Below are 22,156 nucleotides of genomic sequence, written 5' to 3'. Positions count from 1 at the left end.
TTAGAAATGAGAATGATGTGAAGGGTATTTGATTAAATTTCTATATTTTGATCAATAAATTCATTTTAGTTATATCGGTTGATCTCAACAAGTTATTTTTGACTGAATAGTAAAAGTCAAAATAAACACCATTTAATCATTTGTAAAACTTGCTATTTATGACTTCAAGCAATAAAAATTTAAAATTTTTTCTAAGGTAAGAAATATTATACCTCATATTTTTTCCTTATAAATTATATATTAAAAAAATATGAAAATAGAAACTTTAACTTTAAAGACATAATTAATTTTAGAGTAATTAATAAGTAAATAAATTGTTTAAAAATCTTTATAAAAGGAATGATATATTAATGAAATATGTGAAGAGGAGTTTAAATAAAGACATGGAATAAAAATGAATGATATATTAAAGAAATGTGGAAATATAAGGTGTAGAGAAATATGAAAATATAAGAATAGGGAAATAAATGATTTAATTCTTTATAAAAAAAAAGGAATATTTTAAATTAAAGAAAAAAAAAAGAAAAGAAATATATTAAATAAATATATAATGCATGAAAATTAAAGAAATAAATAAAAAATTTATATTTAAAAAAATTAAGAAAATAGATATATTAAAGTAATAAAATAGGAAGACCACCCATTTATTAAATAGGGATAGTAAATTATTTAAGTTCAATGAAATTAACTTTAATTTATTAAGTAGCATTATAATTGATGAAAATCAACAAAGATTGTGGTGGGTCCACCCATAGCCCTTTATACCACAGTGTAGTGATATAGTGGGAAAAGTGGAAGCCACATGGATCAACCGGAGGGGAAAGCTCATGATTTTGGTGGACATTTGAAAATGGGATCAAATATTTATGAAAATATAAAGGCCCAACTGCTGAGTTGCATAACAGTGAATGGAGTTGTGAGTAAATCAGATGCATTCTTTATCTATAAGATTTGCCATTAATAACATCATGTTGAAGGCTCGAGTCTCGAAGCATAAGGTTCTAAGCAGCTGAAATGGGGCAATGGGTGGGTCTCACTTCACATCTTCCATGACTTTGGAGTCACCTTCAAGATAACAACCAACCTAAAGAACTAGCTTTAAGGGCAATGGCCAATGCTTTTTGTCATGAAAAGTATCACCCCGAATAGCTTTAATGTTAAGTAAGGTTACTTTCAGTGATTACGAAGAGGCAATTTTCCTGTTAAATGACCAAGAGTTCATAAAATGCAGCAAAATACATGGGAACAGTTATAAACCAGACCTTTTCTTATCAACAAAATAAAGAGAAATCAAATCTTGACTCACTAAGAAAGTGGGAGTGTCCCTTTGGCCCTTGTGTGATTTTCAGAACTTCTACATGAAGATCCGTTTTCACTTTGTTCTAATGGCTTTTCTTTTTGTCCCTTTCCAAGTTATAAAGAAAGAAGGTTGAAGAACGACTGCTTCCACTACCCACCTCCCTAGCTCCCTCTTATACATATAGATCATATAATTTCATATTGAGGCTCCATTATTTCCTTCCACAACTAGTACTAATCTCTTCATAATCAGAAACAGAAAAAGAAAAAGTGCAAAGGGGAGGAGGGCATCAAATTTGGTTCAGGTTCATGGTTCAAAAATCTTTAGGAACCTCTACTTTTGGTGGTCTCCACCTAGAAGATGTTTTGACACCTTCTTGTTGTATTTTACAAACCATGTGTCTCTCTGTGTGTGGGACTGGGAGAAAGAGGGAGATAGGTTATTATTTGTCTAAGCAAAGTAGATTCTTATTTTTCACTTTTTTTCAAAATCATCCCATATATACTATAAAACATGGTAATGAGTATCCATGTACCTTCTCAACCACATGTGTTTTTTTGTGTTTTGCTCACCATCACTTCCGCCATGAACGTGCCTGAAACTGATAACGTCTTGCCACACTCATCATCGCCTTTGGAACAAGATATTCTGATAAAGAATATCCTTCTTACCCATGACCCTAATGGCTGTTTTCTTGATTCAGAGCTATTGCTTTGTGCTATGGAGAATATCATGTGTCATACTACATCAGAAATAAGAGTAACTCAACTCTCCTGTTGGCATCTCTATCTTCAATGATTTTAAATGCTCTGGGTTTTGCTTTTTAGTCTATTACGATTTTGTATATATCAGCTTGGTGATGCCTTGAAAAATGATCAAACATTTTCAGTAAACATTGCAAATTCTCACAGAAAAATGATAATGTAGCAAAAGATTTAAAGCTCAGAGTTGATGTGTTTGTTCATGATCTAGGTGGCTTCTTAAACATCTGGCATCATTTTACAGATTATAAACTTACTGGAAATTTAGATTTATCAAATAAATTTGGAATAATAAGTTCTATTTTGAATGGAAAAGAAAGTGACAATGGATTCAGTTTCTTATTGGGTATGAATAATTTTGATAGGATGAATTGCTTTGTTGTCACAGAACTGAAGCAATAGGATGTACTTTTCTAAAGTTGTTAGCTATTTTCTGATAATAATTTTTGACAGAGCCGGTTAGCCCTAGATTTCAATGGGTACGATTCACTAGTTTGTAGAAACCCCAGGATGCAAATATATCTTTTTGTTGATTACTCATGTTAATGGGCATAACATGCTTGAAATCAAATGTTCAACATTCCATTTTTGATATTTTAATAGATCTATAAACTATTGTTTCAGGTTCCTGGTCTATATTTTGATGCAATGGCAAGGAAAATTGTACGCGACATTGAAGTAGTTGGATCACAAGAGCCGCTGGGATTGATCATCCATAAAATCTCACGTGAGGTAATCCCTGATCTATCTCTTGATCTTTCTCTGTCTCTCATTCATCTTTGTGCATTGGTTGTGATAACAGATACTCTGCAAATGCTCTGTGGAAGGGGATTCACATACAAGAACAATGGTCCTGTTCGATATGCTGAGGAATTATAGATGGGATGCAAAAGTGGTTCTAGTACTAGCAGCCTTTGCAACATGCTATGGTCAATTATGGCTGTTAATGCAGCCATGCCCTGTCAATCCCCTGGCAATATCAATTGCAATGCTTAAGCAGCTGCCTAGCAACTTCAGTGCATTGAGGCCGCGATTCAAGGCCTTGAACTTGCTGGCTAAGGCAATGGCTGATGTGGCCAAGTGTATAATCAAGTTTGAAAGCCTTCCAATCAAAGATGTAAAGCTGGATAAGGAGACAATGACTGTTACCAAGTCACAGATTTATTTATCTGCTTACTGGGTCATTAAAAGCACCTTGACATGCTCCTCTCAAATCAGAGACTTGACAGCCATGAAACTTGAGCAAGTGCATGTTCTTTCCCTTCAATCAGCCCACAGATATGCTGATCTCTGTTGTTTCTGTAATTTTTTCTGTTAAACAAATAACTGATCTTCCAAATAACTATTTCTTTTACTTTTGATGATTTCATTTTAGATTTCAGATCATCCATAGATCAAACTTAGCATGCTATAAGCCTTTAATGTTCTCTGAATTCCATTTCAGGCATTCAAGTTCTATAACCGTTGCAGCATGGGAGCTCTTAAGCTTGGTGTATAAGTTGGGCAGAATATGCAGTCAGCTCAGATGGCAGGTGGATGTGTGTCATCAACAGATAGGTTGCTGCTTGGATTCTTCCGAATGATTTGGACAATGAACCATGTACAATTTTAATTCTCCATGTTTTCTATAACTTACAGAGACAAAGTTGCATCAAAAGCTCATGGATCTCTCTAAGGAGACCCAGGTCGACAATCAAGAGGTGCTTCACATGTTGTTTGCTTTAAGGGATGACACACCACTGATAGATTGCTCCTCTCAGAAGAAGGTTGGTTTAATCTTTTCCTCAGTAAAGATTTCATTCTGTCTGCAACATACAACACAATTATAATTTCATAATTTCTTCAATTATAATCATAGTCACTGGGATCCTAAAGCATGTCCTGCACAAATGAACAGAAACCAATCCAGACCTTTCAATTTCATGAATAGAAGCCCTTCTCTTCACAATACAGTACATTATACAATCTTCTTTGAATTTATTGGCAGCTTGGGGTCTCTGAACTGAAAAACAAGGTAGTCATATGCATGGTCTCAAAGCCAGAACCCCTCCCTATTGAGGAATTACTCTTCCTGGTTCAGCAGACATATGATCATCCCCACCACAATAAGTTAGAGAGAAGCTATGAAATTGTGTGGGTTCCCATTCCATCTTCTGATACATGGACTGAGGCAGAAGAGAGAAGCTTTGACTTTTTATGTTACTCTTTGCCATGGTACTCAGTTCGGCAACCATGGCTGCTTTGCTCTGAAGTGGTGACTTTTATAAAGCAAAAATGGAACTTCAAAGATGAGCCCATAATGGTAGTTTTCGATTCACAAGGGAAAGTTACAAACTCAAATGCAATGGATATGGCACTGATTTGGGGTGACAGGGCATATCCCTTTTCAGCTTCAGTAGAAAAGAAGCTTTGGGAAGAGGAGAAATGGAACCTGCAATTTATGATTGATGAAATCGATTCCCTACTGACCAAGTTGGTATGGTTCTAACTCAAATTTTGTATCTCTAGACAATGTAGAAATTTTCTTCTTACTGCAGTGACATTTCACTGATTTCAGGTACATGAAGGGAGAAATCTATGCATTTATGGAAGCCAAAACCTGGACTGGATTAGGGAATTCAACTCTAAGATGAAAGAGATAACAAATGCAGGCTTGCAGCTGGAGATGGCCTATGTTGGGAAGAGAAATCCAAGTGAGCATGAAAGGAACATACTAGCCACCATTGATTTGGAAAAGCTGAGTGGTTCCCTCTCCTTCACAAAGATACATCTCTTCTGGCGTCGGTTGGAGAGTATGAGAAGATCAATACTCCGACTTGGAAAGACGGCAAACACCGATCATATTCTAGGAGAGGTGGCAGCATTGCTAGACATGGATGATGAGAATGGCCAGGGTTGGGCAGTGATGGGGTCAGGGTCTTCAATGGAGATTGTAAGGCTTCAAGGGGCAAGGCTCATGGACTGCTTAAACCTTTTCTCAGTATGGGGTAAAAATGTGGGAAAGCTGGGACTAGTAGGTGCAGTCAAGTCTGCCGTTGAGCCTCCTGCTCTTCCAGGGCATCGCTGTCAGTCCAGAGTCAGGCCATTTGCTGAAGGCTTAATAGACGAAACGGAAGTTTGTAATGAGTGTAAGCGCCCTATGGAGAAGTTTGTGCTTTACAAATGCGATACAAGAGAGTAGAAGATTCCAACCTCACATCTATTGACTTCTTAAAGCACTTGATGAACTAGTGATAACAACTTTTGTTTTTTGGTGAGTTCCCTTGTATCTCAACTTTCCACATTTTAAGCATTTGATGAGCTGATGAAAATGGTCGTTCTTCCGGCATGTGATCTACTAGTATTCACTTCTTTTTTAATGGCTTCTAAGTGATGTCTAAGCCAAATCATGTTAGCTTTTTTCCTATAATGTGTGGTCATATATAATTACATTTGTGTAAATATTATTTAAGGGTATCAATTATTAGGTAGGTGAATCAATTGATTGGGCATCCAAGAGTCTTATGTATGGAAGACTCAAATTATAAATGGAGAGTTAGAAAATTTAACTCATATGAATGTGGTGTTACAACTTTTTGTAACCCCATCATTATGAAATTTATTTGGTACATTATGTTTATGAATAATAGAGGAAAATGGAAAAATATATAACCTATACAATTATAGAGATGCATTCAAGTTCATAACCCACCGTTACCCATTAATTTGTACATAATGGGTGTAAATAATGAGTATAACTCTCATATAGTCTTTGATGGGAAGACTAAGAAATGTACAACTTTTTATAAGTTGAAGTCTCAAGCCACACTCTTATTCTTATGTCTTTTTTGTTGTTTTATTTTTAACAATATACACCACACAAGTTACACATCCACTAAATGAGAGTAATGAGTTGAAGACCTTGACAATACAATTCACAAAGTGACTTCATCTCACTTCAAAAGTGTTATTGGTATCATGGATCAAGGTAAGAATATGATCATTATTTTAATACTTCCATTTATTTATTTTTATGCGTCCAAAATTGTTTTTTTTAATAATTATTTCCACATAAAGTTTATAAAAGTGTGGTTAACAATTGGTATCAGAGCCAACCAATTTTGGATCATAAAACATATTTTTTTCGTTTTTGATTATTGTTTGATCTTATGGACAATTAAAATATATATGATGTGATGCATATAAATGATGTAGTAACACACATTTTCAATGTTTCATGATTTTAATCATATCTATTGCATGATTTTATGAAAGTTGCAAAAATATGATTAGTAATTTAATTGTGTGATTATGGAAATCTCAAGAAATAACTTTTCTAGTATGTATATTTATTTACTTGTTTGTTTGAAGATGATCATATATATATATGTGTGTGTGTGTGCTGTTCAACTTATGAAACAAGTGTTGATCAACCCAACAGAGGATCGTCATCATGCATGTTTGATTATATGACAAGAGTTTAATAATAAAAGGTTGATGAGGTTTTTACCTAAACTTCTTTACGTTTCAATACTTTATTTTAATAATTATGTCATACCTATATGATTTATAAATTATTATAATTCAACCTAACGAAGGGATTATAATAATGTACTTTTGAATTATATGATTGTAGTTCAGTCCAACGAAAGAATTATGATATGATCTATTATGTTTATAATTAATGTGATATCTAACTTAATATTTTTTGTGATTAGATTATTGTAAAGTGTGGTGTTAAATATTGTCATGACATAAAATAATTTTCCTTTTGAATTAAATTTTATTTTGCAGTAATGAATCCTACTGCTATTACAAGCTATTTGTCTAGTATTGAACAATCAAGTGGGGCAAATTTTAAAAAATGGAAAGAACAAATTGGAATTGTTCTTGATTGCATGGATTTGGACTATGCCTTAAGAGAGCCTACACCCACAAAGCCTACTTCTGAAAGTACAAATGAACAAAAGGCTTTATAGAAAAAGTGAGAGCGCTCTAATTGCATGAGTCTAATTATTATAAAAGGTTCAATCACTCCTGCGATTTGTGGAGCAATCCCGGATTTAGATAATGCAATGAGTTATATTAAATCAGTTGAATAACAATTCTTAGGAACTTCCAAGTCCTTGGCAAGTACTCTTATAATCAAAATGATAACAATGAAATATGATGGTCATAGTGGTGTATGTGAGCACATCATGAAGATGAGTGACATGGCTTCTCAATTGAAAGGAATGGACATGACAATTTTTTAAGGTTTTCTTGTTCACTTCATAATGACTTCCCTTCCTTCACAATTTGGTCCTTTCAAAATTAATTATAATACTCAAAAGGATAAGTGGAAAATGAATAAACTAATTGTCATATGTGTTCAAGAAGAAGAGAGGCATAAAGTGGAAAAGCCCGATATGGCTCACCTCACTATTGGTCTAAATAAAAAAATCCTTTAAGAAAGGTAAAGGTAAGAAAAAAAAAAAAAAACAAGGTAATGATGTATCTCACAATGGGCAAAAGGACGAAAATAAGATACAATGTCATTTTTGCCACAAGAAATATCACAAAAGAAGATATTGTTCTGACTTTAAGGCTTGGTTGGAAAAGAAAGGTAAAACTCAATGCTTAGTGTCCTATGAATCTTATTTAATTGATATACCACCAAACTCTTGGTGGATTAACACTAGTACAAGCATTCACATAACAAATTCATTGCAGAGATACCTTACAAGCAAAAGACTAAGTAAATGAGAGTGAACCATTACTTTGGGAAATGGAACAAAAGTGAAAATTGAGGTTATTGGTACTCTTCGTTTAATTTTGGATACTGGTTTCATTATGGATTTAGTAGATACAATTTATGTTCCTATTTTTTACTTGAAACCTAATTTTAGTTCCAAGATTTGATTCTTATGGTTATGAATTAAAGTTTGGAAATAATGGAGTTTCCTTGTTCTATAATTCTTGTTTGGTTGGCTCCGACACTTTACATGGTAATCTTTTTTCATTGAATTTAGATTGCAAATATTCACAGTCTCTTTTATCTTATCATGTGTATGAATTCTCTAACAAACGAAATCGAGTGAATGAAAATTCATCTGTATTGTGGCATAAGCGATTGGGTCACATTTCAAGAGAAATGATGAAACGTCTTATTAAAGGTGAAATTTTGACTTCATTTGATTTTTCTAATTTTACTAGTTGTGTTGAATGCATAAAGGGAAAATACACTAAGGTTAAGAAAAAGGGTGCCTCAAGGGCTACTGAATTGTTAGAATGTATTCATTCTGACATTTGGGGACCTTATTCAATTCCAACCATCAATGAACATAAGTACTTTATTAGTTTTATTGATGAATTTTCAAGGTATTCTTATGTGTATCTTATTCGTGAAAATTTTGAAACATTAGATGTTTTTAAGATTTATAAAGCTAAGGTTGAAAATCAACTCAATCGGCAAATTAAAAGTGTAAGATCTGATAGAGGTGGTGAATATTATGGTAGGTTCACCGAATCAGGTCAACATCTTAGTGTTTTTGCCTTATTTTTAAGAGAGCATGGTATCATTGCAAACTACACAATACCTGGAACACCAGAGCAAAATGGTGTAGCAGAGCGATGAAATCGTACTCTAATTGACATGGTGAGAAGTATGATGAGTAACTCAACCTTGCCTGAATTTTTGTGGGGTGAAGCATTGAAAACTGTTGTTCACATTCTCAATCGTGTTCCTAATAAGATTGTACCCAAAACTCCTTATGAGTTATGGGTAGGTAGGAAACCAAATTTGAATTATTTACATGTATGGGGATGTCTAGTTGAAGTTAAAATTTTTAACCCACAAATAAAGAAATTGGATTCTAAAACCATAAGTTGTAATTTTATTGGCTATCCTGAAACATCAAAAGGTTTTAGATTTTATTGTCATGATCAGGGTCCTAAAATTGTTGAAACTAGACATGCTGTATTTTTAGAAAATGAATATTTTAGTGGAAGAACTGAGTTTAAAAAGTTAACATCTAATGATGTATCAATGATTCATGCCTAATTGGTGTCTCAACTGGTTCGTGTCCAGCTGGTGCTCCTTGATGGCGAGAGTAATCAACAATATTTATAACCTATAACACCATGAACTAGGGTAGCAAAGACAAAGCTACTATAGCATAGTGGCTCTAGGATCGTTCACTAGGATGGGTTTTCACTTCACAAATGATATTAATTCAAAGCTGAATTGGTGCCTTTTCATTTCAAGGTTAGCTTTAAAAGAAAACATAAAGATGTTTGAATGAAAAAGGAAAGGTTTTAAGCTAACCAAAAGTAGTAACTGATTTTACTTAGAAAGAAAAGTGTTTCTTGGAGTTTAGATCACTAGGCTCAGATTCCTTATGCAAAAAAAAAAGAGTTCCGGTCACTTGTTTCTTTTCCTCGCATTAGAGAATTAACATATAGTTCCTTCTCCAACCGGTGTTGTACAGATGCTTCCCATTAATGGGTTCAAACACTAAATCCCTCTCACTGATGCAACTTGCAATGGCTCATACCTCTCACTTAGCACTTGCCATTCAAGGTGATCTTTAACCTTGGATTTCCCTTCACAAGCTCGCAAGAGATAACTAATGGATGTCTCCTTGGAGTCCAAAAGTTTACCAAGTGTTGGCAATTCTAGAAAATCCTACCTTCAACTCACCTCCCAAAGGCTCGCAAGGGGTAAACTAGTGAATCTCCATGGATGGAGATCACTTGCCTTACCAAGTGTTGGCCCAGGTGATTTAAAGGCGTTTTAAGTTAACTAAAAAGATAAAAACCATCAAGGAGTCACACTTTCTCTTCATTAAAAACTAAAACAACAAAACTTCCAATTTATGCATGTGGAAACTTACCCGGTTACCTTAGCTCCAAGAGACAAAGAGCCTAGCCTCTCATCCTCTGAGAAAACATCTCAGAGAATGTTTGGCTAGCAAGAAAATGAAAATGAAAGAGAAAACAAAAATATATATGAAAAGCAGAGCAAGTGCTCTGTATTTTACTTCCTTCCCAAAATTGTACAAAGGATGCTCTGTAACCAAAACTCTAACACCCCCAGAACAGGCTCCTCGGGCTCCCCTAAAACCAAAATTACAATGATAGCTATTCCCTCGATATTTTGCCAAATTCCTAGCTTAAAAACTAAGGAAACCTATCATTGGTGACTTACAAGGAGAATTTGGGCATTTGGGCAACAAAAATCTAATGAAAAATATCTCCAAGTGTCGGTTACAAATATCGGGAAGCACTCAGGACCACTTCGCAGGTGCACAAGAAGAGCTGCGAAATTTCTTCATAGCAACCAGCTGCTTCAACACCTTCACAAAGTTGACTTCCATCTTGTGGTGCTTGGCTTCCATCGCGGCGTGAAGCTTCAGGGGAAGACCATAGCACTGTGCAAAAAGGCTGCGAAACCATTTCGCAGCACTTTTCTGAATCCTTCCTTCAGCTTGGAGCAGTTGTCTTCCAAAGGCTGTAACTTCCTCATTTCAGATCCAAATTTCACACAATTTGAAGCATTGGATTGTTAACTTCCTAAGCTTTCAAATGACATATAGTATACATAATTTGGACTTCAGGAAGTGCTCCAAAAGTGGCTGCAGTGACTGTCATCAAAAATGCTTCATGGCTGGATCCTCTTTGCTTCCCCTTGCATTCCCACTTTGCTTATGGAAAAAGAGCTTCAAAGCTTTGATTCTTCATGCCTCTGAGCTTCCCATTCTTTTCCAAGGATTCCATAAAACTCTCCTCAATCTCATAATGCTTTGGTGATCAAAATACTAACAAAAACACCAAAACTTACACAATTTGATTAGAATTGATTGCAAGGGGCCTTAACATGCTAATTGGGTTAAAAGGCACTAACTACTACTCAAAAGTGTTAAAAAGGATTAATTAGAAGCTATCAAATAGCAATACTTACTTCCGACAACGGAACCCTCATTTGATTCATGCCTAATTGGTGTCTCAACTGGTTCGTGTCCAGCTGGTGCTCCTTGATGGCGAGAGTAATCAACAATATTTATAACCTATAACACCATGAACTAGGGTAGCAAAGACAAAGCTACTATAGCATAGTGGCTCTAGGATCGTTCACTAGGATGGGTTTTCACTTCACAAATGATATTAATTCAAAGCTGAATTGGTGCCTTTTCATTTCAAGGTTAGCTTTAAAAGAAAACATAAAGATGTTTGAATGAAAAAGGAAAGGTTTTAAGCTAACCAAAAGTAGTAACTGATTTTACTTAGAAATAAAAGTGTTTCTTGGAGTTTAGATCACTAGGCTCAGATTCCTTATGCAAAAAAAAAAGAGTTCCGGTCACTTGTTTCTTTTCCTCGCATTAGAGAATTAACATATAGTTCCTTCTCCAACCGGTGTTGTACAGATGCTTCCCATTAATGGGTTCAAACACTAAATCCCTCTCACTGATGCAACTTGCAATGGCTCATACCTCTCACTTAGCACTTGCCATTCAAGGTGATCTTTAACCTTGGATTTCCCTTCACAAGCTCGCAAGAGATAACTAATGGATGTCTCCTTGGAGTCCAAAAGTTTACCAAGTGTTGGCAATTCTAGAAAATCCTACCTTCAACTCACCTCCCAAAGGCTCGCAAGGGGTAAACTAGTGAATCTCCATGGATGGAGATCACTTGCCTTACCAAGTGTTGGCCCAGGTGATTTAAAGGCGTTTTAAGTTAACTAAAAAGATAAAAACCATTAACGGGTCACACTTTCTCTTCATTAACAACTAAAACAATAAAACTTCCAATTTATGCATGAGGAAACTTACCCGGTTGCCTTAGCTCCAAGAAACAAAGAGTCTAGCCTCTCATCCTCTGAGAAAAAATCCTCAGAGAATGTTTGGCTAGCAAGAAAATGAAAATGAAAGAGAAGACAAGAATATATAGGAAAAACAGAGCAAGTGCTCTGTATTTTACTTCCTTCCCAAAACTGTACAAAGGATCCCCTTCCTCTCACCCCCTCAGAACAGGCTCCTCGGGCTCCCCTTATACCACAATTACACTTACAGCTATTACCTAGATATTTTTGCCAAATTCCTAGCTTAAAAACTAAGAAATCCTATCATTGGTGACTTACAAGGAGAATTTAGGCATTTAGGCAACAAAAATCTAATGAAAAATATCTCCAAGTGTCGGTTACAAATATCGGGAAGCACTAAGGACCACTTCGCAGGTGAAAAGTGAGGTCTGCGAGATTTCGCAGGTGCACAAGAAGCGCTGCGAAATTTCCTCATAGCAACCAGCTGATTCAACACCTTTGCAAAGCGGACTTCCATCTTGAGGTGTTTGGCTTCCATCGCGGCGTGAAGCTGCAGGGGAACTCCATAGCACTGTGCAAAAATGTTGCGAAATATCTCGCAACAAAAGGGTGATTCAGCAACACTTTGCTGAATCCTTCCTTCAACTTGGAGTGATCATCTTCCAACAGCTGTAACTTACTCATTATAGCTCCAAATTGTACACGGTTTGAAGCATTGGATTCTTGACTTCCTGAGCTTTGAAATGGTATATAGCATGTAGAAAATGGACTTCGGGAAGTGCTCCAAAAATGCGAAGGAAGACTGCAGCTGCAGTCCTCTGTTTTCTTCTTTCTTTGTTTTTCTCCTCTTTGCTTCTCTCCTTGCATTCCGGATTTGCTTATGGCAAAGGACTTCAAAGCTTTGGTTCTTCATGTTTCTGAGCTCTTCATTGCTTTGCCATGGATTCCAAATAACTCTCCTCAATCTTGGATTGCTTTGGTGATCAAATTACTAACAAAAAGACCAAAACTTACACAATTTGATTAGAAGTGATTGTAAGGGTCCTTAACATGTTAATTGGGTTAAAAGACAATAACTACTACTCAAAAGTGTTTAAAAGAGTTAATTGCAAGCTATGAAATAGCACTTTTTGAGTAGTAATCACTCCCCCCAACCGACATATTGCTAGTCCCTTAGCAATGAAGGAGAGAAAAATAAAATAAAAGTACCATAATTTACAACATCATGCTGATCACTTCAAAAAAATGTTTAAGTGGCATGACTGATCAAACTCTCACATGGAACATTAAAGAAATAAAACTCAAACTTCAACAAGAGTTGTCAAATAATTTGTCTAATCACAATTCTTAAAGAGAAGACATTATGCAAATTTAAGCTTCAAAATAATTTCCACTCCCAAAGGTCCAAACCTTACTCTTCCACAAAAATCTAAGTGTTACTTATTAGTTTCCGAATATAGTATGTCAAACTAATCTCTCCCCTCAACCTGGTTTTTTTCAAAGCTTAGCAAACTAATCAACCTCCAATAGGCTAAGAACGCACCTCTTTTTTTTCACAATTTTTTTCATTGTAGGAGTATAAGGCTTAAAGGTATTCTTTTCTAAATTGTCCATGTAACGGGGGTCCATCGATGACTCCCAACCAATCAAGGTTTAGGGCATCAAGCTTTAAGGATTTTTCAACCACTAACTCCTCGGATTTCACCCCGGACTTTTGAGAATGAATTTTTAATACCCAAGCACCTACAGTATGTTAAACTCCACCTATTCACCCATGTAACGAGCATTGAGGTCGGTGACTCCCAACCAATGAAGGCTTAGGGCACCAGGTTTTAAAGATTTTCACCATATACCCCTCAGACCTTGCTCGGGTTTCAAGGCAGGTAAACATTTTTCTTTTTCTTTTTTTCTTTTTTTTTTTTCCAAAGGCTCATTGGCCTTTTACAAGGTGTCCCAACACTATTAAATGAGGTCAAAGGTACCAAGTCTAAAATTTTCCTAAGTCAAGAGGGAAATAGTTTTTCATCTTATAATCGGAACCTAGTGTGCACAGCGTGTGGATAGCTTAAAGTGGAAGAACTAAGGTTGAATTCAATAGATGTTTCAACAATTCATCAACTTTAGTAAGCATAATACAAACTCTAAGTCAAGTAAAAAGACAAAAATTCAATTTCTCCCTTTTCATTTTGAAAATTTTTCCTTAATAACCATGGAGAGTAGAATAAAAAACTTAAAAATTTTAAAAATTAAGCAAAAAGCAACTAAATTACCAAAATAACTTAGCATTAATAGCAATACTTACTTCTTCAACTCTCCCCCCAACCAAGCTGAACATTGTCCTCAATGTGACAAAAGCGATTAAAAAATAGGGAGGAAGTGGTACCTCTTGAGTGACATGGAGTTTGAGTCGTATAGGAGAAACCACATGTTTCAAAAAAACAAAAGAGTTAGTGAGTAGAGAAAATAGAAAAATGCCAAGTTTAAACAAGAATGATGTCTATATATGATGTATCATCAATAATACATCCAATCCCAGAATATAAGACATCAAAACATGGAGCTATGTATAATATATAAAGACAAAAAGTAAAGAGATGATCAAGTAATGGTAAGGTCCTGTGGAGCTGATGCATCTGTGGTGGCCTCTTGAGTGGGTTGGATCAGAACTTCAACCTTTGTTCTGGTAGTCTCCTTAGGTGGCATAGTCTCCTCAACTGGAGCTCTCAGTTGGTAGCTATGGGATTTGATGGTTTAAGAAGGTAAAAAATGGAATGAGAGGCTTTATGTGTATGATCTCAGGGTGCGCGGGGCTGTCTTCTAGTATTGGCCATGGCTGAAATGGAGAAAAGTGGTTGTTCATGAGTTCCAGAGGGTACTCAGCTGGTGCGCAGGGCTCTGTTGGCATTTTAGCAACTTCCCTTAGCTTTGCAAGGTGTTTTTGCAAACTTCCCTCCATTTTACATGTCAATTTCACAATTTGAAGGCCATTTCTAAGCTTGGAGGTGATTTGGCAGCCATTTCTAAGCTTGGAGATCATTTCATAACCATTTCGAAGCTTGGAGGTGATTTTGCAGCCCAAAAGTGCCCTGCAAAATGGAGCTTTGGCTGCGAAATTGGAAGTTTTTACGCTTCGCAGCCATTTTGCAGCTGTAGAACACCCTGCGAAATTGGGACTTTGGCTGCGAAATTGGGAGTTTTTATGCTTCACAACCGTTTCGCAGTTGCGAAATAAGGGTCACCGTGCTGCAAAAATGGCACTCGTGTGCCAAAAGTTGGTTTTGCAGCTTCGAAATCCTCTGCGAAATGGAGTTTTCCCTGCGGAAATGGGATCTTTCATGCTTTGGTGGTTCGCAGCCCACTTCGCAGTTGCGAAATTGGGGTCACTGTACCGCGGAATGGCACTCGTGTGCCAAAAGTTGGTTTCGCAGCTGCGAAACACCCCGCAGAATGGAGAAATCGCTGAGAAATCGCTGCGGAATTGGGGCTTTTTACGCCTTAGTGGTTCGCAGACCACTTCGCAGTTGCGAAATGGGGGCTCCTGTGCTGCGAAGTGGCACTCGTGTGCCAAACATCAGTTTCGCAGCTGCGAAACACCCTTCCAAATGGAGCTTTCTCTGCGAAATGGAGGATTTCATGCTTTGGAGCTTCGCAGCCGCTTTCGCAGCTGCGAAATGGGGGCTCCTGTGCTGCGGAATGGCACTCGTGTGCCAAACATCGGTTTCGCAGAGGGCTCAAAGATGTTGCGAAGTGATTTCGCAGCAAAAGGCCGATTTCGCAGAGGCTGCGAAATCTCGCAGACCCTTGTTTTTCCCCTGTTTTTTGCTCTGTTTTTGCTCTGTTTTCGCTCCGATTTCTTCCCGATTTCTTCCTTTGCATTTCCTCTTGATTTTGATCATCCAAAAACCTATATTACATCAAAACAAAGTAGAATTAAAGCATTAAAATCAAAATTAAAGCATTGAAATCAAAATTTAAACATTGAAATCAAAGTTAAAACAAGTAAAAAAATAAAACAAAAAGCTATGGACTAGTTAGTCTTTAGAAAGACTAAGTCCATCAAAAAATTTGATCCTGATTTAGCTTGCCCGGATCCCATATGAAGTTTGCATCTCTCACTTGAGGCTTGCTGAGTATGATGGCAACAAAACCAATTCCCTTTTTGCCATACAAAGCTTGGAGAAAAAACGGATGCATGTGTTTCTTCATTTCTTCCTTGATGACTATCCTCTGTGGTTCTCCTTGTACATTAACATCATAGCCATCTTTCTCTATCCTTTTCCCCTTTCTCTTTCCTTTGATTTCCTCCCTCTTTTCTTTCTCTGTTTCACTCTCTACCTCATGCTCTAGCTTGCATGTGGGTAGATCAACCTCTTTATCTCCCTCCTTAGCCTCCATTTCATGGATACTCATGGAATTTTGATAAGGTTGAGAAGGAGAGTTTTCTTTCTCTTGCACTGTGTTGAGGTTAGCAAACCTTGAGATTGAATCTTGGAGATTATCTATCTTCTGAGATAGATCATGTTGCACTTCATCCTTTTTTTTTTTTGTTCAATGAACTCTCTACACTGTCAATTCTTTGACTGAGCTGAGCATTGATAGATTTGTTAGCTTCAACAAAGTCTTCCATGACCTTGTTAAGATTCATCATAGCTTGTTCAAGGTTTGAGGCTTGCTGAGGTGCTTGAGCAGGTTGCTGGTACTGAGGTGGCTGTGGTTTTCAAAAGAATATTGAATGGTCCCTCCAATTGGAATTGTAGGTGTTGCAATCACCAAACATTTCCCTCTCCATTGGAATGATAGGACACTCTTCAACCAAGTGCTCATAAGATAGACAAATGGCACAAGGCATAGCTTGCAATGGTGTCTGAGAGATGGCTTGCACTTCTTGCATGTTCTTCATTTCTAGCTCATCCAATCTTCTTTCCATGGCTGCAATCTCTGCCTTCATGTCCATGCCATCATTCAAAATATACATTTCACCCTTAGCTTTAGGTTGAGACATCATTCTTCCCATATCTCTAGCATTTGGTTCATCCCATCTTCTTGAAAATTCAGCCACATAACTCATGAAGTTCATGGCTTCCTCTGCTATCTCGTATTCAATATGACATGCACAACTAGCAAATTGTGAATTAAGAACAGAGAACATAAAAGAAAACAAAAGAAAAACAGTTCAAAGAATTAAGACTAACTAAAACTAGCTGAAAGGTTAACTAAAACATAAATAAAGAAAAAAAACAATTAAAAAGAGTTAGTAAAAAGAAAAGAAAAGTCACCAAACTTGTGATGAAGATCACAAGTGTTCTCAAAAGATCATATCACTGCAAAGTGGCACCATCCCCGGCAACGGCGCCATTTGATTCATGCCTAATTGGTGTCTCAACTGGTTCGTGTCCAGCTGGTGCTCCTTGATGGCGAGAGTAATCAACAATATTTATAACCTATAACACTATGAACTAGGGTAGCAAAGACAAAGCTACTATAGCATAGTGGCTCTAGGATCATTCACTAGATGGGTTTTCACTTCACAAATGATATTAATTCAAAGCTGAATTGGTGCCTTTTCATTTCAAGGTTAGCTTTAAAAGAAAACATAAAAATGTTTGAATGAAAAAGGAAAGGTTTTAAGCTAACCAAAAGTAGTAACTGATTTTACTTAGAAAGAAAAGTGTTTCTTGGAGTTTAGATCACTAGGCTCAGATTCCTTATGCAAAAAAAAAAGAGTTCCGGTCACTTGTTTCTTTTCCTCGCATTAGAGAATTAACATATAGTTCCTTCTCCAACCGGTATTGTACATATGCTTCCCATTAATGGGTTCAAACACTAAATCCCTCTCACTGATGCAACTTGCAATGGCTCATACCTCTCACTTAGCACTTGCCATTCAAGGTGATCTTTAACCTTGGATTTCCCTTCACAAGCTCGTAAGAGATAACTAATGGATGTCTCCTTGGAGTCCAAAAGTTTACCAAGTGTTGGCAATTCTAGAAAATCCTACCTTCAACTCACCTCCCAAAGGCTCGCAAGGGGTAAACTAGTGAATCTCCATGGATGGAGATCACTTACCTTACCAAGTGTTGGCCCAGGTGATTTAAAGGCGTTTTAAGTTAACTAAAAAGATAAAAACCATCAACGGGTCACACTTTCTCTTCATTAAAAACTAAAACAACAAAACTTCCAATTTATGCATGTGGAAACTTACCCGGTTACCTTAGCTCCAAGAGACAAAGAGCCTAGCCTCTCATCCTCTGAGAAAACATCTCAGAGAATGTTTGGCTAGCAAGAAAATGAAAATGAAAGAGAAAACAAAAATATATATGAAAAGCAGAGCAAGTGCTCTGTATTTTACTTCCTTCCCAAAATTGTACAAAGGATGCTCTGTAACCAAAACTCTAACACCCCCAGAACAGGCTCCTCGGGCTCCCCTAAAACCAAAATTACAATGATAGCTATTCCCTCGATATTTTGCCAAATTCCTAGCTTAAAAACTAAGGAAACCTATCATTGGTGACTTACAAGGAGAATTTGGGCATTTGGGCAACAAAAATCTAATGAAAAATATCTCCAAGTGTCGGTTACAAATATCGGGAAGCACTCAGGACCACTTCGCAGGTGACAAGTGAGGTCTGCGAAATTTCGCAGGTGCACAAGAAGAGCTGCGAAATTTCTTCATAGCAACCAGCTGCTTCAACACCTTCACAAAGTTGACTTCCATCTTGTGGTGCTTGGCTTCCATCGCGGCGTGAAGCTTCAGGGGAAGACCATAGCACTGTGCAAAAAGGCTGCGAAACCATTCCGCAGCACTTTTCTGAATCCTTCCTTCAGCTTGGAGCAGTTGTCTTCCAAAGGCTGTAACTTCCTCATTTCAGATCCAAATTGCACACGGTTTGAAGCATTGGATTGTTGACTTCCTAAGCTTTCAAATGACATATAGTATGCATAATTTGGACTTCAGGAAGTGCTCCAAAAGTGGCTGTAGTGACTGTCATCAAGAATGCTTCATGGCCGGATCCTCTTTGCTTCCCCTTGCATTCCCACTTTGCTTATGGAAAAAGAGCTTCAAAGCTTTGATTCTTCATGCCTCTGAGCTTCCCATTCTTTTCCAAGAATTCCATAAAACTCTCCTTAATCTCATAATGCTTTGGTGATCAAAATACTAACAAAAACACCAAAACTTACACAATTTGATTAGAATTGATTGCAAGGGGCCTTAACATGCTAATTGGGTTAAAAGGCACTAACTACTACTCAAAAGTGTTAAAAATGATTAATTAGAAGCTATCAAATAGCACTTTTTGAGTAGTAATCAATCAACACCAATGATGAAATATGGTGTGACTCAAGAGGTTTCTCGTAATGAAAATGAGAATGTCCCAACTACAGAAGTATCTTTACGTAGATCACAAAAAGAGAAAAGACCTGCTATATCAAATGACTATGAAGTTTATCTTAATGAGTGTGATTATGATGTTAGCTTGGAAAATGATCCTACTTCTTATAATCAAGCCATCAATAATGAAAAACAACTCTATGGCTTTATGTTATGGAAGAAGAGTTGAAATCAATGAAAGATAATGAAGTTTGAGATCTTGTAGAATTGCCCAAATGGATTAAAACTATTGGTTGTAAATGGATTTTTAAAACCAAACATGATTCTAAGGGCAATGTCGAAAGATACAAGGTCAGGTTAGTTGCAAAATGATACACTCTAAAAGAAGGAATCGACTATAAGGAAACATTTTTTCCTGTTTCCAAGAAAGATTCCTTAAGAATAGTTATGACTTTAGTAGCTCATTTTAACTTAGAGTTACATCAAATGGACGTTAAAACTGCCTTTTTGAATAGTGACTCGCATGAAGAGGTTTATACGGATCAACCTGAGGGTTTTTAGGATGAAAGGCAAGGCACATATGGTATGTAAACTTAAAAAGTCCATATATGGTCTAAAACAGGCTTCTAGACAATGATATCTTAAGTTCCATGAAATTCTCATCACTTTGGGTTTCAAAGAGAATCTAGTGGATCAATGTATATACCTTAAGATCAGTGGGAGCAAAATTTGTATTATTGTATTATATGTTGATGATATGTTGCTTGCTAGCAACAATATGGGAATGATTTTTGAAACCAAATAATTTTTATCAAAGAATTTTGATATGAAAGATCTTAGTGAAGCATCTTATGTGATAGGAATTTAAATTCATCAAGATAGGTCACGTGGATTATTAGGATTATCCCAAAAGAACTATATTGAAAAAGTTCTTAAAATATTCAACATGCAAAATTGTTCTAGCAGTGTTGCTCCTATTGTGAAATGGGACATATTTTGTGAACTTCAATGTCCCAAAAATGATCTTAAAAAGAAACAAATGGAAAAAAAAATTCTTTATGCTTCTGCAATAAGGAGTATCATGTATGCTCGAGTTTGCACTTGACCAGACATAGCTTATGTGGTAAGCATGCTTGGTCGATACCAAAGTAATCCAAGTATTGATCATTGGAAAGTAGTTAAGAAAGTATTGCGTTATTTGCAAGAGACTAAGGACTACATGCTTACATATAGAAGAACAAATAATCTAATGATTATTGGTTATTCTGATTCTGATTATGTCAGCTATAAGGATACCAGAAAGTCTACATCTGGCTATATTTTTATGTTATCAAATGGACCTATTTCATGGAAAAGCCATAAACAATCATTAATAGCTTCTTCTACAATGGAGGCAGAATATGTAGCATGTTACGAAGCCACATGTCATGCAATATGGTTGAGAAACTTTGTCTCAGGGCTTCATGTTATTGATTCGATAATGAGACCATTGAGAATATATTGTGATAATAGTGCTGTTGTCCGATTCTCTAAAAATAATAAGACTACAGGAGGATCAAAGCACATTGATAGTAAGTATTTGGTTGTAAGGGAGAAAATTCAAAATGGAGTTGTCTCTATTAAACACATTAAAAATACACTCATGTTGGCAGATCTATTAACAAAAGGTCTTCCACCTAAGTTTTTATGGATTATGTTGCGCGCGTGAGCTTGGTGGCAAGTTTGTCAATTTTAGATTGATTGAGAGTGTAATGTATATGATCACATTATAATGAGAATAAAGTTCTTGATTATGATATATTGATGATTATTATGTTACTTTTATACATCCATTTTGTGCACAATCTAGATGTTTAAAAGTTGATTGGACCATTATGTGAATGAATTAACATTATCACCTTAATGTTGCTAATGTCATAAAAGTCATTGATTCATGTTAATGGAGGTGCTAGTACTATAATTCTTGAAGAATATTGGATCGTTGTGTGATCCAATCATTTCAATGATTTGGTGTTAGTGGTTCCATGAAACATAATCTTAACATAAGAGATGCCTATTTTTGAGAAATTGTTATGGTCATATTATGTTTTAATTTATTACAAATATAATTATGTAGGTCGAGTGAGAGATTGTTAGCTTTTTTCCTATAATGTGTAGTCATATATAATTACATTTGTGTAAATATTATTTACGGGTATCAATTGATAGGTAAGTGAATCAATTGATTGGGCATCCAAGAGTCTTATGAATGGAAGACTCAAATTATAAATGAAGAGTTAGAAAATTTAACTCATGATATAAATGTGGTGTTACAACTTTTGTAACTCCATCATTATGAAATTTATTTAGTACATTATGTTTATGAGTAATGGAGGAAAATGAAAAAGTATAACCTATGCAATTATAGAGATGCATTCAAGTTCATAACCCACCATTACCTAATAATTTGTACATAATAAGTGTAAATAATGAGTATAACTCTTATATAGTCTTTGATGAGAAGACTAAGAGATGTACAACTTTTTATAAGTTGAGGTTCCAAGCCACTTTCTCATTCGTATATCTTTTTTGTTGTTTTATTTTTAACAATATATACCACACAAGTGACACATCCACTAAATGAGAGTAGTGAGTTGAAGACCTTGACAATACAATTCACAAAGTGACTCAATCTTACTTCAAAAGTGTTATTGGTATCATGGATTAAAGTAAGAATATGATCATTATTTTAGTACTTCCATTTATTTTGTTTTATGCATCCAAAATTGTTTTTTTTTTAAATAATTATTTCCACATAAAGTTTATAAAAGTTTGGTTAACAAATCATACATCCATCTCCTGGTATTTTTGGTGAATGGTTATAATAAGCACAAGCTAAAAATATTACATGAAAGCATTTGCGAATCAAATGAAATTCTCAACATCTTTCACCATGAAAATTCAGCAGTGGCAATTTTTTTGTGCCAATTCAATTGAGCAATATCATT

At 35.9% G+C, this 22,156-nt stretch overlaps 1 protein-coding gene across 3 annotated transcripts; it reads left to right on the top strand.

The window, feature by feature from the left end:
• Positions 1–1,844: 1,844 nt before the first annotated feature.
• Positions 1,845–5,389, top strand: LOC117913621 (protein SIEVE ELEMENT OCCLUSION C). Of its 3 annotated transcripts, none has more exons than XM_034828651.1 (7): positions 1,845–2,059; positions 2,686–2,793; positions 2,864–3,303; positions 3,506–3,618; positions 3,700–3,827; positions 4,049–4,537; positions 4,619–5,389. In XM_034828651.1, the coding sequence occupies exons 1-7, from the start codon at positions 1,886–1,888 to the stop codon at positions 5,240–5,242; spliced, it is 2,076 nt and encodes a 691-aa protein (XP_034684542.1). In that variant the 5' UTR covers positions 1,845–1,885; the 3' UTR covers positions 5,243–5,389. The 3 variants fall into 3 exon arrangements, with proteins under 3 accessions (XP_034684542.1, XP_034684534.1, XP_034684550.1); XM_034828643.1 differs by having other exon boundaries at positions 2,864–3,309; XM_034828659.1 differs by lacking the exon at positions 1,845–2,059 and having other exon boundaries at positions 2,714–2,788; positions 2,864–3,309.
• Positions 5,390–22,156: the final 16,767 nt, after the last annotated feature.

This window comes from Vitis riparia, chromosome 1, assembly GCF_004353265.1.
Source record: "Vitis riparia cultivar Riparia Gloire de Montpellier isolate 1030 chromosome 1, EGFV_Vit.rip_1.0, whole genome shotgun sequence".
NCBI classification, from domain to species: Eukaryota; Viridiplantae; Streptophyta; class Magnoliopsida; order Vitales; family Vitaceae; genus Vitis; species Vitis riparia.
Note: the sequence above shows the minus strand (reverse complement) of the source record. Positions and strands in the feature narration are given on the sequence as shown.